The sequence below is a fragment of the Anomaloglossus baeobatrachus genome, chromosome 4 (assembly GCF_048569485.1).
Source record: "Anomaloglossus baeobatrachus isolate aAnoBae1 chromosome 4, aAnoBae1.hap1, whole genome shotgun sequence".
Lineage (NCBI taxonomy): Eukaryota > Metazoa > Chordata > Amphibia > Anura > Aromobatidae > Anomaloglossus > Anomaloglossus baeobatrachus.
Window position 1 is genome coordinate 257083749 of NC_134356.1, and position 18971 is coordinate 257102719.

The 18971-nt window shown below is 42.5% G+C and overlaps 1 protein-coding gene across 6 annotated transcripts in view; it reads right to left on the reverse strand.

The window, feature by feature from the left end:
• ATP2B1 (ATPase plasma membrane Ca2+ transporting 1) overlaps positions 1-18971 on the reverse strand; it is a 175505-nt gene that overhangs the window by 46689 nt on the left and 109845 nt on the right. For all 6 annotated transcript variants that reach the window (XM_075344792.1, XM_075344794.1, XM_075344791.1 and 3 more), the window contains 5 exons: positions 16232-16363; positions 9392-9430; positions 9137-9292; positions 6400-6614; positions 598-840 (listed from right to left, as the gene is read on the reverse strand). In XM_075344792.1, the coding sequence (XP_075200907.1) occupies positions 598-840; positions 6400-6614; positions 9137-9292; positions 9392-9430; positions 16232-16363 (785 nt within the window). The remainder of the gene's footprint in view (positions 1-597; positions 841-6399; positions 6615-9136; positions 9293-9391; positions 9431-16231; positions 16364-18971) is intronic.

Genomic DNA, 18971 nt, shown 5'->3' on the forward strand with positions numbered 1-18971 from the left:
GGCCATTTGCGTGAACAGCATTCAATGTTTGGGGGGGGGGGGGGAAGGGGTCATGGGTTTCAGATCATAGCATTTCTGTATGCAAGGTGTCGATTTGTGTTGAATTGATGTTGCCCTGCAATTTTTTTAGTTCACTTATTTTCTCTACCTTGTTCTATTTGAGATAAAAATGCTAAATCCGTTGTTTTCCACCAGGTGGCGCTATAGGTGGTTTCATTGCGTAGCGCATGGATACTTTACTATACCTAGACACCACTCCTCTGCCTACAGCTGCCGACGTTCTCAAGTTAATGGCGGTGGACAGGATATGGGTGGACACACTGTATAAAAGCTTGTCACACATTCGATCGATTACAATGGTCTCATTATCTAGGCTCCAGCATTATTCCCTCCCTTTGACTTCAGTAATGATAAAGTGTGAAGTAATTTCTATTGGTAGAGATACAAGCTGATGGGATGATGGCAAAGTTAAGCGCAACAACACTATTTGTCCTTGGGCGAGCTTAAGATAGAAAGTTTACATTGTGTGTGTAAGGAGAAGAAAAAACATTCCTTCTGGTTAAAGAAAGAAAACAAGAGAAAATTAGACATAGTTACCAAGATTTTTGATGTGTAAGCACAGTTGACAGAAATCCCAGTTACTAGGAGGTGCAGCACATTTTCGGGGATGGACTCGGCGTCCGGAATCTTTCTGTAATGTTTGTCATTCATGTACGTCTGGACAACAGTCATTCTGTTCATGGTCAGCGTTCCAGTTTTATCTGAACAGATTGCAGTAGCGTTTCCCATAGTTTCACAGGCATCCAGATGCCTAACCAAGTTATTGTCCTTCATCATTTTCTATAAAAGAATGGGGATCAAAACAAAAAACACAACTAAATGTACGTTTTCAGCTCACTGGATCACAATGACTTTCTTGTGTGATTACTACATCAGCAACTTGTCCATAAGTCGCCTGACAGTGGAGACCTGAAGATTGGGCACTAGAGACTAGACAAGAGCAGAAATGACAGAACTCTGAATCATCACTAAAAAGACAAGGTCAGATTTGATTGCCTGCATATGATTCAGCTATTCCATCCATCTTTCAGGTAGGACAATGGGCAAAATGCACAGCATCTACTTGTTCCTGCGGCAGATTCCTCCATGACAGAACTGATAGAAATAGTGCATCATTCATCGCTAGTGTGATTTTCTCAATTTACAGGATACAAAAGCAGAAAAATTTCCATACCAGTGGTCCCGAATGGTTAATCTTTTTATTGCGCCCTTTCTTTTGGCGCTGCTCTTAATTTGTGAGCTTAGGGAAGGGCTCTTGACAAAAATCAGTCTTCTCCACCCTCTGGCAACTGGCAATATAACCGCTTCTTAGAAATTAAGGCCCCGATTCGTCATGGGGTTTATATCAGAATGAGAGCGGAAATCACTTTCAAATATTGCAGAATTGTTGTGCAACGCAAGACAAATTTGTTAGAATTTGAAGCATTGCCTATGACTAGGGTAACATTTCTAGCAAAGCCTATGTCTCTTCCTGAATTAGGAACACCTTATTCCTGCATTTCCATTAAGACAAATTAAGGCAAATGACAGGCCAGTCCTGGATCTTTGGTGAATTTTGAGACGTTTATTGTGAGAAGAGGTACGTTAGAGCTGGCATGGGACAGAACACAACAACACCCACCCGACCATCCCGAAAATTGGTGGCATAAACGCCACTGACAAGATGTGCATCTTAATGAATATGGAGCATCTTGTTCTGCCCAAGACCAGGGTAAAAAAAAAAATGTAAGTCTTCCCCTGCAGAGACATAGCTCCAATCCTGACAAGCAGGGGCAAAACCCCCCAAAACCTTCTGCAGTTTAAGGCTATGTGCGCTTCATACCTGGCGGATGCTGGCTACATTACACAGTCAGCATCGTCCTGTAACCGCTGAGACTGCACCTGCCTTTGAATGCTGATGTTGAACTATTTTAAAGCTGCTGTCAATCACAAATCGCAGCATTTAAATTGTCAGTGTGCACATGCATCTGTCTCCATTAGCTCTCCTGGATGTGATTGTAGGGTGCTGATGGGTTGTCAGGGGGCTGACCTTCATAGGAGAAAGTCATTTTGACTACTAGATTTGCGGCTTATAAGCTGCGGCCACCACCAGTGAGGTCTTATATACAGTATGCTCGAACGCTGTATGTAAGAGCCGAGGCCGCTGTGTAGAATGTAAAAAACACTTTATAATACTTACCCAACGGTTGTGCTGCGGTGGATTTGAGTCAGATGGGAGTCTCGATTGACCAGTGTCGGTACCGCCTCTTTTGGTCATCTTTGTCGTCCTTCTGTAACTGGGGGGTGCATGATGCGTCCTACGTCATCTACACACGCCAGCATTGAGGTCCTGCGCAGGCGCACTTTGATCTGCTCTGAGTAGCGCAGATCAAAGTATTGTAGTGTGCCTGTGCGGGACCGGCGAGTGTGTATGACATAGCCGCGTCATGTACACAGGCTTCAGATGGAGGACGAAGGACGAGGACGAAGATTGACAAAGAGGAGGCGCCAGCACCGGAGAACGGACACACCCATATGACTTAAATCCACTGCAACGCGAACATTAGGCGAGTATTATAAAGTGTTTTTATGTTCTACACAGCGGCCTGGGCTCTTATATACAGCATGTTAGAATGCTGTATATAAGAGCCCACTGGTGGTGGCCACAGCTTATAGTAACCAAATCTGCTGACAGGTTCCTTTTAAGAAATTAAAAAAAAAAATAAAAATAAAAATTAAATTTGAATCATTCAGCAATGAAGCTATTAACTACTGTATGTAAAGAAAAATAAAAATAAAAAAAAATTCAGACATGCAATTTTTTGTTTGTAGTCACTATACCTCTTAAAACAAAAAACAAACAAACAAACAAACAAACCTTGTATGTAAATTTAAAATGGTATCAATGGAAAAGTCAGCTTGACCATGTAAAACAATAGCCTTTACATAGCCTTACCAGAAAAATAAGTTACAGGGCTCTGAAAATTTCGGCGCAAACCTCTTCTAAACAGTTATGAATTTTTTTGACCATCACAAATGACGGCTATACTAGTTTAGTATCAACGGAATCGTACTGACCTGGAAAATGTTGCCAGGTCATTTTTTCTCTAGTGCAACAAAAACCATAAAAACAAATCCCAAAAAACAGAAACATGTATTTGTCATTTCACCGCACATGAATTTACTTTTCTCTGCTTCCCAATATATCATATGGTCATATTAATCGAGTAAACGTCACAAAACTACAATTCATATTGCAAGGAACAAATCCTCATTTGACTACGTCGACAGAACAGTATAAAAAAAGTTGTTGTTTTTGTAAGAAGGGGTGGTAAACATGAAGGAGCAAAAAATTAAAAAATGGAAGGTCATTAAAATGTTAAAGTGCCGGCCATGAAAAGAAAGACTTTGCATATGTGGCCACCAGCACTCTTCTCTTTGGGTAGATGTGCACGTTGCTAGAAACGTTAAACACTAGATGGTGCCGTACTATAAAAAGTAAAGTGTGCAAAGGTTTTAAGCATGTGTGAAAAAAATGATGCAAAGTAAAATGCTGTCAAAAATAGAAGCAAGAATAGTTTACGTTTTTTTAATCAACTGACAAAATGCAAAGTGAATTAACTAAAGAAATTAAGTCGATATTTGGTGTGACCACCCTTTGCCTACATAAACTATTAATTCGTGTAGGAACACTTCTACACAGGTTTTGATGGAACGCAGCAGACCGGTTGTTCCAAAAATCTTGGGAGAACTAATCACAGATCTGCGCATATAAACTTGCGCAGATCCTTCTGTCTCTACATGTGATCTCACACAGACTCAATGACGTTGCGATCAGTACTCTGTGGGCGCCAAATATTGGGTACTTATCTGCCTGTATTTTTTAGAAGACAACTAATTCTGACCAACTCTCCAACTCAGTTTGGTAAAATGCAGCCCCAAACTTGCATGGAGCCTCCACAATGCTTCACTGTTGCCCACAGACACTTATTATAGTACCTCTCTTCAGCTCATTAGTGAACTGCCTTCTGTTACAATCAAATATTTAACACTGACTCCATCTAGTGCACCTATTAGCAGGTTATTTTTGTGTACCCATACTAATACCTAGTACCCTGACATAGGGTTTGGGCAGCCCTTTCAGGATATGTAACTTTTTTTTTAGCTGTATGTTGCCTGCTGTGTTGCTATAAACCCTGGAAAACGTCTAGTTGTACACTGGCTGAGAATGCAAAGTGAATTGTCACCTCTTTCCCTACCCATAATCTTGTCCACTCCTCTGCGCGGATGTGAGTGATTGTGTGCAGTCAGGCTGCCATATTACTGGCTAAAGATCGCATTGCAATCCTCGGACTGGTCGTCTGCTCTCCTGACCGGAGTGTAACAGCTGCATATAAATACATGTCAGGAGAAAATCTCAGCATTGGGACACCATCCTCAGGTGATTAATACGGCAATCTGACTGCACCGACGCAGAGGGGTGGGTTCAGGATTATGCGCAGGGGAAGGGGTTAATATTCATTTTGCATCAACAGCCAGCGCGCAACTATAAATTTTCCCCAGCTTTCAGCAACATAACAGGGCAACATACAGAAATAAAAGTTACATATCCTGAAAGGGCTGCCCAATACCCATTTCAGGATAACTATAGTATGGTATAGGGCTCATTTTTGGAGTAGGAGTTATACTTTAAGCATACTCCAAAAAGAAAAAAAAAAAAGAAAATCCTGCTAGGGCCTATTTTTAGGGCAGGTCTTATTTTCGAGGAAACCCTGTAGTAGGTTTTCATGCTTAGCCGAGTCACTTGGCCTTGTTACCATGTTGAAGGTATATTTTGCCCACAACTCTTCAATGAAGTCCACTTTTGGACAGACGTCTCTAGACAGTAGATGGGTGTAGCCAGGTCCCACTTGTTGCTGCTAGTTCCAAGCTGATGGCAGTGCTGTATATCTGATTTTTAAGGGAAGCAGGTATCAGGAGACTCATCAGCTGCACCAAGTTTCCTTGGTCGACCACTGAACCTACAGTCATCACCGTCATCCATTTCCAGGTGATTCTTTAAAAGAGCTGAACAGCAGATTTAGAAAGCCCAGTCTTCTATGAAATCTTTGCCTGGGAGATGCAGTATAACTACAGAGTGCCTTGATGATGTGCTCAGTCTTGCCATGACATATGAAACTGCTAGATGTGCAAGAATAAGATTGGCTTTTGCAGTTTTAAGCCTTCTAAACAGAGGTTTCTGTTTCAGGTAATGACTATTTCAGCCTACATATGAAAATAATGATAATCATCTGTTAGGAATAGCTGTTTCCAAATACCTGTGCGAGCGTACCTAGAATTGCTGCTGCTTTGAAGGCTAAGGGAGGTCACAATGAACATTGATGTGCTTTAGGGATCCCTTTTGTTCATTAACAAAACGCAGACATTTGTACTTTTAACAGCATTTCTACTTTGGAGCATTTATTCTCACCCCTGCCTAAACTTACAGTGAATGTCATCACTTCACTAGATCATGTTTAACAGCCTGTAAGTGGCAAATTTCTTTTATGATTCATATCATGAATATGATATTCAATGGTGGGGCAACGCCTTTAGCTTTGGCTTCAAACAGGGTTAGGCAGTTACATTTTAGGCATCTTAACATTTACCACGACATGCAGATAAAGACAGAAAGTCCATGAGAAAGACGGAAGGCACTCCCCAAATATGCGGTAAAAAAGCTGTTTTATTCAATCATCAGGTCAGGGGGAAAGGCGTGAGGGAGGTGGGAACACACAATCAGGACTCGTGGAAGCATCAGTTGTAAAGACGCGAAACGGCCGTCGTCCTACGGATTGTGTGTTCCCACCTCCCTCACGCCTTTCCCCCTGATCTGATGGTTGAATAAAACAGCTTTTTTACCGCATATTTGGGGAGTGCCTTCCGTCTTTCTCATGGACTGTGTGGATTGTTGTCTTTTGGAATGAGCACCATGGCCAATATGCTATGGATTCTACTGCTGTATAGTGTGTTCATAAGCCTGGAATAAGTGGATTGAGCGGTTCTCTCTCTGAATGGTGCCGGTGTTTCCTTCTTCCCTTTGGAGACAAAGACCGAAAGACAAGGAAAAAAAAAAAAAAAAAAAAAAAAGTGAAAGAAAATACAAAAGATATAGAGAAAAATAATAAATTAAAAAAAAGCAAGAAAAAAAAAAAAAGTCAAAGATTTAGGAAAAAAAAAAGTTGGAGAAAAAGAAAAGCTCACATAATATAGAAAAAACATCAGAAATACTTTCAAATGGATATAGACTATGATTGTATTCCGAGAGTCTAAAGCCAGTCAATGCAAGGACAGTAGTGGCTAGAAGAAGAAAAGTCTTACCTTAACAGAGTAAGCCAGTGAAATGGTCACTGCAAGTGGAAGACCTTCAGGTACGGCTACAACCAAAACTGTGACTCCAATGATGAAAAACTTTACAAAATACTGGACATAAATTGGTGTACACTCAGCCAACCAGGGGCGGTTCTGAACCCAGAAATTGTCGATCACAAAGTATAAAACTAGGATTATGACGGTTATTGCAGACATCACCAAGCCTTGAAAGAGTAGACAACAAGGTTAAGTTTGCAGTACTCGACTTAAGAGACAGTCACACAAAACCAAGGAAAACTTTAGATTTCTGCACTTTTTCCTATAATAAAATGCATACCAAAATCTCACTATATGAACAAGGTCCTACTAGCCAGTCTAAAGATGACATTTTTCTCTTTGGCTAAATGACTGGGGAATGTAAGACCCAATGCATTTGGAAATTACATATTACGCGTCACCAGATCAAAACTGGGCCCTTTTTGCTTTTATTCCCACGGCTCCTTTGAGTAGTTGACGAGTAACCTTCGTTTTAATTTTTATTTCAGAAATCAATTATGGATACCATTTTGGGTCAGGTACGGTGTTTTCACCTCTTATTGCTTTTATTGCAATGTTGCGTAGGCCAAATATCTGTAATTCTGGCGTTTACATATTTTTCTCACTGCGCGGTTTACTTATCTGATATATTTTGATAGATTGGCCTTTTACAAATCCAGCAATCCCAAATATGTATGGGGGATTCAAGGTTTTATTTTAAATGGGGCAAAAGGTGGTTTATTTAACCCCTTAATGACCGCGGGCAGTAAAATTACATCCTAGCGGTCATAACGTTACTGCCCGCGGTCTGCCGGCAGCAGCATGCCGCGATCGGCGCACATCTCAGCTGATTTTCACAGCTGAGATGTGTGCCTGCTAGGCACGAGCAGAATCGTTATCTGCTCGTGCCATTTAACCCCTGTAATGGCGCTGTCAGTATGTGACAGCGCCATTATAAAAGGCGATCGCGGCAAAGTTTTACTTACCGCCCGATACCGGAAGTCACGTGACATGATCATGTGACTTCCGGTGGTTGTCATGGTAGCACAGGGTCATGTGATGACTCCTGTGCTAGACATGAACCACTTTCACTTTCGCTTTGTACGGAGGCCAGGGAAGCAGGAAGTGCACATATCTGCTGTTTACAGCTATGTAGCTGTGATCAGCAGATATGGCAGAGCGATCAGATTGCTGATCGCTATAGCCCCCTAGGGGGACTAGTAAAATTTAAAAAAAAATCAAAACCTAAAAGTTGAAATCACCCCCCTTTCGCCCCATTGAAAATTAAAGGGTTAAAAAATTAAAAAATATACACACACATTTGGTATCGCCGTGTTCAGAAACGCCTGATCTATCAAAATATAAAATTAATCTGATCAGTTAACGGCGTAGCGGCAAAAAAAATCCAAACGCCAAAATGACTTTTTTTGTCGCCACAACTTTTGCGCAAAATGCAATAACAGGCGATCAAAATGTAGCATCTGCGCAAAAATGGTACTGTTAAAAACGTCAGCTCGAGTCGCAAAAAATAATCAGTTACTGAGCCATAGATCCCGAAAAATGAGAACGCTACGGGTCACGGAATATGGCGTAAAACGTGCGCCACTTTTTTCAGACAAACTTCCGAATTTTTTTTTCGCCAGATATTTTCCCTATAAGCTGCGGCCACCACCACCGTGCTCTTATATACAGCATTCTAACATGCTCTATCTAACAGCCCAGACCGCTGTGTAGAACATAAAAAACACTTTCTAATACTCACCTAAACCGGTCGCTGCGGTGGATGTGGCTCAGATGGACGACTTCATCCTCCGGTGCCGGCGCCGCCTCTTACGGCCATCTTCATCCTCCTTCTGAAGCCTGTGTGCATGACGCGGCTACGTCATACACACTCGCCAGTCCTGCGCATGCGCACTACAATATTTTGATCTGCCATGCTCAGGGCAGATCAAAGTGCGCCTGCTCAGGACCTGAATGCCGGCAAGTGTGTATGATATCAGACGCGACTGACTTCAGAAGAACGACAGAGGCGGCGACAAAGATGGCCGAAAGAGGCGGCGCCGGCACCGGAGGACGAAGACGCCCATCTGAGCAACATCCACCGCAGCGACCGGTTTAGGTATTATAAAAAGTGTTTTTTAAGTTCTACACAGCGGCCTAGGCTATTATATACAGCATGTTAGAATGCTGTATATAAGAGCCCACTGGTGGTTGCCTCAGCTTATAGGGCAAAAAACTGGTGACAGGTTCCCTTTAAATCTATAGTGAAAATCACAATCTCCTATGAATGCCGGCTGTCACAGGACTATTGTAATGACAGGCAGCAGATCCTCGGCTATCAAAGTTACGGGCATGCTGACTGGCACATGGAATGACACACCCCCTACTGTCACATGTTAAATGCCGTTGTCAGAGATTGACAGCAGCACTTAAGTTAACAGCTTTGTCAGAGCTCAGCTCCACCCGCAGCTGTTAAAGACACGTGATGGCTGTAAAATCAGCCAACATCTGCCTGGAAAGATGCAGACTCGGCGTGTGAGCCCACATCAAAGTCAGGGACACAACATATGACGTAATCATACGTTATATGTTCATGTCATATGTCGTGAAGGGGTATATTAAAAAAAAAAAAAAAAATTAAAGTTCCCCACTTTCCACGTGCTTTATTTACTGATCACTAGGGAAGGAGAGGAAAGAAAGTTTGAAATACCTGCTTTGCCAATCTGAACAGCCAACTTAGTAAGTTTTCCTTGTAGAACAGATTTTTCTTTCTTTGGCAAATTTGATTTCTTTTTGTCTTCTCCATCAATACCGTCTTCACTCTTAAGGGGCTGCATTTCCATAGCCGCACCATCTTGAGCCTTTGCTAAAAAAATAAAAATTACAATTTTAACCATGGTAAAATAAGGCACACACACACAAATATTGTTCAATGAAAATAAAGAAAAGGACAAAAGAAAAATACCTTTGTTGCGATTCTCAATGGTGCCATCTTGCTTTTTACCTGTAAAAATATTGATATCCATGTTAAATACCTTGATATTGGACATTTTATAGGAAATTCATACCAACTGGACAACATGGCGAGGCTAACTCTACAGTGCCGAGGAACAGAGTGTGTCCATCACAGATGCAGGGTCTTAGGCCGCTTTCACAATGTGTTCCTCTCTCCGTTCAGTGGTCTCATCGGGGATTCTGTACGTACCCCACCACAAAACCGGTTTTGGACGTACAGTGAAGGAATTATTTGATCCCTTGATGATTTTCTACAGGTGACAATTTAAGACAGCTGTAATTAATATAGGTAATGAGTTCATTAGGAGCGTTTAACACTAGAAGTCCCAGGAAGTTCGAGCTCCATAGGGTTTCAAATGGTAGAAATGTTAAATGACCCCTCTCTGGGACTTCTAGTGTTAAGTGGTCTGTAGGAGCCAGAACTCAATGGTTGGTAGGGGATCAAATACTTATTTATCTCTGCAAAATGCAAATAAATATAAATTTATACAAAATGTGATTTTCTGGATTTTATTTTGGATATTCACTGTTAAAATTAACCTACCCTTAAAATTATAGTCTGTTCATGTGTTTGTCAGTAGGTAAACTTACAAAATCAGCAAGGGATGAAATAATTATTTCCTTCACTGTATGCGCCGACGGGGCCATTGACTATAATGGCGCAGACGGAGCCAGTGTGCTCTGTCGTGAACCATTTTTGGGAATATATGCTTACTGGAGCCGGACACCCAGACACAGTCTGCTATGTCTGCCTCAGATAGGCATATACTCCCGAGAATGGTGCACAACGAAGCACACTGTGCTACAGAAATTAGCAAATATGCAGTAGCTCGACAGTGCACTATGATAGCAAGAATACTGTTCATGTATGTTATGACAGCCTATTTCAGCGATGTTATGATATAGCCAGTCTTGGGTAAGACATGTTGAATGTAGATGTAACAGCATCTGACATAGCTATTATTAGACGCAGCTACTATGCGTATTCCAGCCGAGACCCAACCCTTGCAGCAGTATGCATTCCCCTACACCGGGGGAAACCCTGCTGGGGATTCCACTTAAAGCCACAGAATGTCCTGTACTCAATGGTAGAAGCAGGTCATGCGAGTAAGTGCTATTTCCAGTGACCAGGCAGACAGCAGGTAATGTCTGGAGGTCTGACACGGTTAATGTGACCCTCAGCAGGAAATACATCCAAACACAGATGCAGATCAGCGGCTCTTACATTTCCAACATTCATCATTAAGCCTATTGATACAGGATTTTGTAACAGAAAGACTTTAGTCTGATAACACAAGAACTCGAGAATCTGCTGCCGAGCAAGCATCTGTCATCTGATGCTCTCGATTTTAAGTCACTGGTTACCATGGCAACATTGCACTGCCAAAAGGACACACTGTATGCCTTGGAATTGAATGTCAGCGTTCCTTACATGCTGCAGACATGAGAACCTTTCAGAGGTAAATTGCTCCCATGCAGATGAGACTCTACCACGGAGCTCGTAGCCAGGTATTTGCTAACAACCTCTTGGGAACAGAACGAATATCTACTCCATGAACGGCACTACAAAGTGGTGTATGTGCTGTGCACAAGTGCCTCATCTCAGTGACATACTGAGAATCTGTATAAGGCAATCCCAGGAAGAATTCATCTCAAGACTGAAGGACTATCATGACCTGCTAACCCCCTGTCAGTCATTACTGACCCCACAGACAGGTGCAAGCGGCTGTAGGAACTGCTCTAACAGGCCACACGAGAAGCTCTTAACACTGGTTAGGCAATGATTGAAAAGAACAGAAGAAGCATTTCCCACCTAAAGAAGCCCCAATGTCACCTCTCCACTGTTCACCATTAATCATACAGTGCGTGCGTATACAGGTCACTGCTGAAGAGGCCTCAGCAGTCCTGTGCTGTCTATGTAGACATCTCCAGTAAGGACAGAGATGGACTCAAGTGGCCAAGGATTTAGGAGAGCATGATCTGACCTTTGTAGGCCTCTGGGGAGCAACTGAGCAGCAGCATTTTAATAGCAGGGTTTTTAACAATTAAGTAATACTTGTTTTGTTTATTTCAACCAATACCTACAAGATATAGCCAATTAAATTATTTTTTAACCACTTACAGATTACCTATAGACAAACTATTGTGGAGCAACTGCAAGGCATCATACAGCTGCAGGAGTAAGGAGGTCCCCATTGAGAAGGCAGAGATTATTTATTACAGCCTCCGCCTTCCTGATCATTGTATACACAGCACAGAACACACACACACACACACACACACACACACACACACTAGCAACTGTTGAAGAACAGCACAGCAGAACGATGCTATACACAAACTACACAGATTTAACGCCTTCAACCCCGAGTGACCCGAGTGTGGTTTGAGTTGAATGCTATTGGTAGCAACTTGTGGTACAGAACATTTAACATTTTGGATCAGTTCACACTTATACTATGCTCTATGCAAAGCACTTACAGTGCCATGGAAAAGTATTCTTTCATAAGGCACTGTACCTTACTTAGGGTTTTCATCTACATCTCTGAAATACAAGATTCAGGTGAAACATTCAATGGGTCTATTCACTAAGGAGGTAGCAGAGTTACTCCTAGACTCAGTCTGGCCTCCGTGAAGTGGTGTTCATCTTTTCAAAAGGTGCACACAAAGTTTGTGGACCGCACTTTTGTTGCGCGCCTAAAAAGGACACGTAAAAAGATGAACATTGCCGTACTACAGACCAGAAGGGAGTTCAAAATGACACACTGCCTCACTACAGTGAATTTTTCGTTGGGAATTTTGTAAAGCATGTTTTATAGAAATTCACACGTAATCTCCAAAGTAAGCGGTCAGCATAGAGCGCATGGTAAATGTGAGCCGAGCCGTATTGCAATCGTTGAGAGGCAGAAAGAACAAATCAACAGCAGTTGAACTGGCTTTATTGTTATGCCATTCACCGTACGTAAAAATATTGATTAGGCGCCTTTATTCCTTAGGTCAGTAGGATTTCAGCGATTCCAGATTTATATAGTTTGTCAGGTTTGGCTATTATCATGCTAAAAAATGCTTTTACAAAATAAATGTTTTTTGCATCACCGAAGTTTGAAGGCTATACATTTTTTTATTCTGACGAATCTTGTGAGGGCTTGTTATTTTTATAGGTTGAGTTGGAGTTCTTATTGCTACCATTTTGGGCCACAATATTTTGGGCCATAAAAACGGCAGTTCACGGATCATAAAAGTCATAAAACCGCTTTATTTATTCGGGTCAGTATGAATACAGCAATACATTTACATATTCTTTTGTCTGTTTTACACAATATAAACAACTTTGTAGGGGGGAAAAAAAAAACCCCTTTTTTTGCATTGCAACATTCTGAGGGAGATATAGATTAGATATATAGATTATATCTCTCTCTCTCTCTCTCTATCTCTCTATCTCTCTATCTCTCTCTACATACCATACATACATACATACTATATCTATATAGATTAGATACACAGCTCAGCAGACAGTATCACCCAGGACAGGATTAGATACACAGCTCATCAGACAGTATCTAATCCTGTCCAGGATGATGCTGTCTGATGAGCTGTGTATCTAATCCTGTCCTGGGTGATGCTGTGTGCACGGTCGTGTATCTAATCCTCTCCTGGGTGATTGTGTGCACGGCCGTGTATCTAATCCTGTCCTGGGTGATGCTGTGTGCACGGCCGTGTATCTAATCCTGTCCTGGGTGATGCTGTGTGCACGGTCGTGTATCTAATCCTCTCCTGGGTGATGCTGTGTGCACGGTCGTGTATCTAATCCTCTCCTGGGTGATGCTGTGTGCACGGTCGTGTATCTAATCCTCTCCTGGGTGATGCGGTCTGCACGGCCATGTACCTAATCCTCTCCTGTGTGATGCTGTGTGCACGGCCGTGTACCTAATACTCTCCTCTGTGATGCTGTGTGCACGGCCGTGTATCTAATCCTGTCCTGGGTGATGCGGTCTGCACGGCCATGTATCTAATCCTGTCCTGGGTGATGCTGTGTGCACGGCCGTGTATCTAATCCTGTCCTGGGTGATGCGGTCTGCACGGCCGTGTATCTAATCCTGTCCTGGGTGATGCTGTGTGCACGGCCGTGTATATAATCCTGTCCTGGTTGATGCGGTCTGCACGGCCGTGTATCTAATCCTGTCCTGGGTGATGCTGTGTGCACGGCCGTGTATCTAATCCTGTCCTGGGTGATTCTGTGTGCACGGCCGTGTACCTAATCCTCTCCTCTGTGATGCTGTGTGCACGGCCGTGTATCTAATCCTGTCCTGGGTGATGCTGTGTGCACGGCCGTGTATCTAATCCTGTCCTGGGTGATTCTGTGTGCACGGCCGTGTATCTAATCCTGTCCTGGGTGATGCTGTGTGCACGGCCGTGTATCTAATCCTCTCCTGAGTGATGCTGTGTGCACGGCCGTGCATCTAATTCTCTCCTGGGTGATGCTGTGTGCACGGCCGTGTATCTAATCCTCTCCTGGGTGATGCTGTGTGCACGGCCGTGTATCTAATCCTGTCCTGGGTGATGCTGGCTGCTGAGCCGTGTATCTAATCCTGTCCTGGGTGATGCGATCTGCACGGCCGTGTATCTAATCCTCTCCTGTGTGATACTGTCTGCTGAGCCGTGTATCTAATCCTAGCCTTGGTGAGACTGTCTGCTGAGCTGTGTATCTAATCCTAGCCTGGGTGATACTGTCTGCTGAGTTGTGTGTCTAATCCTCTCCTGGGTGATACTGTCTGCAGAGCCGTGTATCTAATCCTGTCCTGTGTGATACTCCTGCTGTCCTTGGTGACACTTTAGACATTTCTGGTCACCAACAAAATGGCTGTGCATTGTGTCCCTACATGTCATTCTCTGTTATCTGTTGTAAACACTCAGATTGGGAGGTGGAGGCGTGCCATCACACACAGGAGAGCAGACTCCGCCCACTTTACTGCAAGCTGTAACGTGAGCTTTTTCCTACAGTGGGATTTCTGTAGGATTTCAGAAGCTGCTTCCCCTAGTGTTTAACAGTGGAAACAGTGGAAAATATTAAACTTTTTAATTTTTTTTTTACATTTTGCTCAATTAAAAAAAGAAAATAATATTTAAACAAAACATTAAAATAATATTACTTTACATTTTTTCAGGTATTTTTTTTTTTCTGACGATACAGTCCCTTTAAGCATGTGAAATACATGGCTTAAATATGTCTAACTCATGGGTTGCTTTTTCAGTATGTTTGGGCCACTGTCCATCTGTACTGTGAAGCACCGCCTATCAATCATGCTGTATTTGGTTGAATCTGAGCAGTAGGTATAGCCCTGTACACTTCAGGATTCATCCGGCTGCTTCTGTCTTCAGGCACGTCATCAATAACCACTAGTGACCCTGTGTCATTGGAAGACATGCATGTCTGCCTATCACACTGCCCCATGAGTTGTTCCAAGCCTTCTTCATATTTTCTTCTTCCCATCACTCTGGTAAAGGCTGAGCTTAATTTCCATTGTCCAAAGAAAGCCAAAAAAAAAAAATTAAAAAAACCAGCCTAGTTCTCGAAAAGCAAAGTCTAATCTGACCTTTATTTTTATGGCTGATTAATGGTTTGCACCTTGTGGTGAACCCTCTATTTTCTCTCATGAAGTCTTCTCTTTGTGGTAGGCTTCGATACTGAAACACCTACTTCCTGGATAGTCTTCACTTGGGTGATGTTTTTCTTCACCATGGAAAGGATTGTGAGATCATCCACCACTGCAGTCTTCCATGGACGTCCAGGCCTTGTTGAGTTCTCAAGCTCACCAGTGAGCTCTTCATTTTCGCACAATGTACCAAAGTATTGATTTTGCCACTACAAGCATGTCTGCTATCTCTCTGATGGATTTTTTTTTTAGCCTAATGATTATCTATTTTCCTCTATTGAGAGCTCCTTTGACTACATGTTGTAGGGGCGCAGCAACAGCTTTCAAATACAAATACCACACCTGGAATCAGCTCCAGACCTTTTAGTTGCTTATTTATAATGGATTTACGAGGGAATAGCTTTTGCGATAATTGTGCAGTTACTTTTGGTCACCTGCAAAAGGGGCAAGGTACATACAAAACAGCTGTAATTCCTAAACCCTTACTCCAACTAAGATGTGAATATCCTTTAATTAAAGCTTAGAGTCTGCACTTTAAGCACATTTTAATTATGTAACAGCATCCTGACTATGTTTTGGTAAACCGCTAAAGTGCCAAAACTTGTCACTGTCTAAATATTTCTGATCCTAATCAAATTCACTAATGTAACATCTATATGCGAATTGGTGAAATGAAAAGGCAAATGAAAGGGCTGGTACTTATGAAATCTTGGGAAGATTTTATTTACACTGATCTGAATATTTAATTCTTTCAAGATATATAAATGCATCATATTGGAGGTCTAGTGCAATAGCAGCACAATTTTGTAAAACCAGCTCCATAGCTCTTCATGGCACTGTACCCCCTTTGAGTATTCAAATAATCCTGATTATGAATAAGCAAATCCACTGTTGTTGATAACCATGTAATTTTACAAGACAAACTAAGCCATCCCTCTATAGAAAATGAGTTGAATTCTAGTATTCATGTGTACACCTCAAATTTACTGGGAGCTTAGTGGTCCTGTAGAATATTACACCTAATAGAAGAAAGGTATGAGTGCAGGTAAATGGGTTACGTAAAGGAGCACTGAGCAGTTTGGCCATAATAGCAGCTGTAAGTAATTAGCCAATTTGATAGATTTTCTATCACATACTTTTCTTTTCCTTCTTTTCTTTCTCTTCTTCATTCTCCCCAGCTCCAAGTAAAGTGAATATAATTCCAGTCTGAGAATTCACTCCAATTGCAGTGACAACCATTTTTCCAGATCCTTCCATAACATGCGTACCTTTAAAAAGAAAAAAAAAAACCAAACATTTATCGTTTTAAACCATAAACTGAGGCAAACCATCTAATCTCTGTCCTTCCTGATTGTGACGATGCTCGCAGCGTGCATACTTATAGGAAGTACTCTATAGCAATCCGGTCATCATCACATCTGTGCAGCAAAATGCTAGTGATAGACTAAGGACCTTCCTAGTCAGGGGAGGACATATTGGTATCACTGGTGGAGCCCACTCAGGGGACCAAAAGTTACGGGAGCCCACTACCACTTCCAAAACAGGTGGTATTGTGCATTATTAGGCTACTTTCACACATCCGGTTTGAGCAGTGCGGCTCAATCCGGCTGTGAAACCTATGCAACGGATGCGGCGAAAACACCGCATCCTTTGCATAAGTTTTTACATGCAGCCCGTCCGTTTGTTTCCGGTTGCGGCACGCTACTGAGCATGCGCAGTGGAAGAAACTGCATGCGGCGGCCGGATGCGTTTTTTCCGCATCGCGCCGCATCCGGCGTCCATAGGCATGCATTGAAAATGCGCCGCAGCAGCCGGATGCGGCGCAATGCGGTTTTTTTTTGCCGGAGCAAAAAACATTGCAGGCAACGTTCCATCCGGCCACGGCATCGGCTAAATCTGCCGCATGAGGCAAAAACCGGACCGAACCTAAGCCCATGTGGCACAATACGGCACTAATGTAAGTCTATGCAAAAAAACCCGCAACCGGCGGCAAAAAAAACGGTTGCGGTTTTTCTGCAGAGTGCCGTATTGTGCCGCATTGCAGAAACCGGAGGTGTGAAAGTAGCCTTAGCCTGCAAAACAGCCATACACGATCCTGGCAGATGGGCCCTTTTCTGTCAGTGTCCACCACTGTGCTTTATCTAGATGACAGAGCAAAGAGCTAGTCTTAAAGCACAGGACATCAATTTGCCCACTTACCCCTTCATAGTGAATGGGCACAGTAATCAAGACCAAACTATTTTAACAGATATTTTAAAATGTCAATACAAAGTAACAAGATCAAGCAGCTGCTGAGGCTGGGAACCGGCTGTCAGACACAGCCAGACTCCATATAGAAAAGGCAGGCGGATATTTTTCATGTCTTTTTAATTGTGGTGTACACAACCCTGAATAAATGCAAAGTACACAAATTAGAAAACACTTTTCTTCCGAACCACTGGGGTCATGTAATCACTGGGTGTTGGAAAGGAATAGGTGCCGCTTAGTACTAGGAGACCCGGTTAGGTCAGCTATTCAGACAGGAGGCAGGATTTGGCCTTGTAAATGGGACTAATACCAGCCCCAATTACAGGAGACATCTGCAATAAAAACAACGTACTAATGTTCAAGTGAACCTCAAAAAGTCTGAGAACCTTCTATATATTCCCGATACATATATGGTGGTTGGGGATGAGGTGACGTATTTAGGCTAAGGGGTGAACGCCAAAATGAATCATCATCTTGTGGCATGTATTGATAATGGGTGTGGGTTGCAGGTGCACTGTTCAGGGTTACTTCATTTTAACCCCCTCACAACCCATGACTGATATATCCGTCATGGATCGTGTGAGGTTAATCCCCGCCCCTGCCGTGTGCAGGTCGCGGCGATCCGCGCACATATCAGATGTTTTCAACAGCTGACATGTGTACCTGCATGTTATGAGTGGAACCACTTTCCACCCGCAACTTTTAACCCCTTATATCTCGCTGCCAAAGTCTGGCAGCGAGAAGTAAAGGCGCGCGGCCATTACTTTCACTTACCGCCGCCCCCACCGGACGTCACGTGCGTGATCACGTGACTTCGGTGGTTGCCATGGTAGCACAGGGTCATGTGATGACGCCTGTAGCTAACATGAGTTACTTTCTCTCAGTGCCGGCATAGTGCCAGCATGGAGAGTAAAGCAGCATATCTGCAGATCTCGACTCTGTAGCTGAGATCTACAGATAAGGCAGAGTGATTGGATTGTTAATCCATATAGCCCCCTAGGGGGACTAGTAAAATAAAAAAAAAAAAAAAAAAAAAACACGTTTTAAAAAATAAAAACTAAAAGTTCAAACCACTTCCCTTTCGCCCCACCTAAAATTAAAGGGTTAAAAAAAAACCCCACATATTTGGTATTGCCGCGTTCAGAAACGCCTGGTCTATCAAACTGTAAAATCACTATGATCAGTAAATGGCGTAGCGGCAAAAAAATTCTAAACGCCAAATTGAAGTTTTTTGGTTGACGCAAGTTTTACGCAAAATGCAATAACAGGCAATTAAAACGTAGCATCTGCGCAAAAATGATATCATTAGAAACATCAGCTCGAGACGCAAAAAATAAGCCATCAATGAGCCATAGAACCCGAAAAATGAGAACGCTACGGGTTTCTGAAAATGGTGCAAAACGTGCGCCACTTATTGGACAAACTTGTGATTTTTTTTTAACCCCTTAGATACAAGTAAACCTATACATGTTTGGTGTCTACAAACTCGCAGGCATCACAATGACACATCAGTTTTACCATATAGTGAACGCTGTGAATAAAATATCCCAAAAACTTGTGCGATCACACATTTTTTGAAGAAGTTTTTCCACACTTGGAATTTGTTTTGCTGTTTTTCAGTACACTATA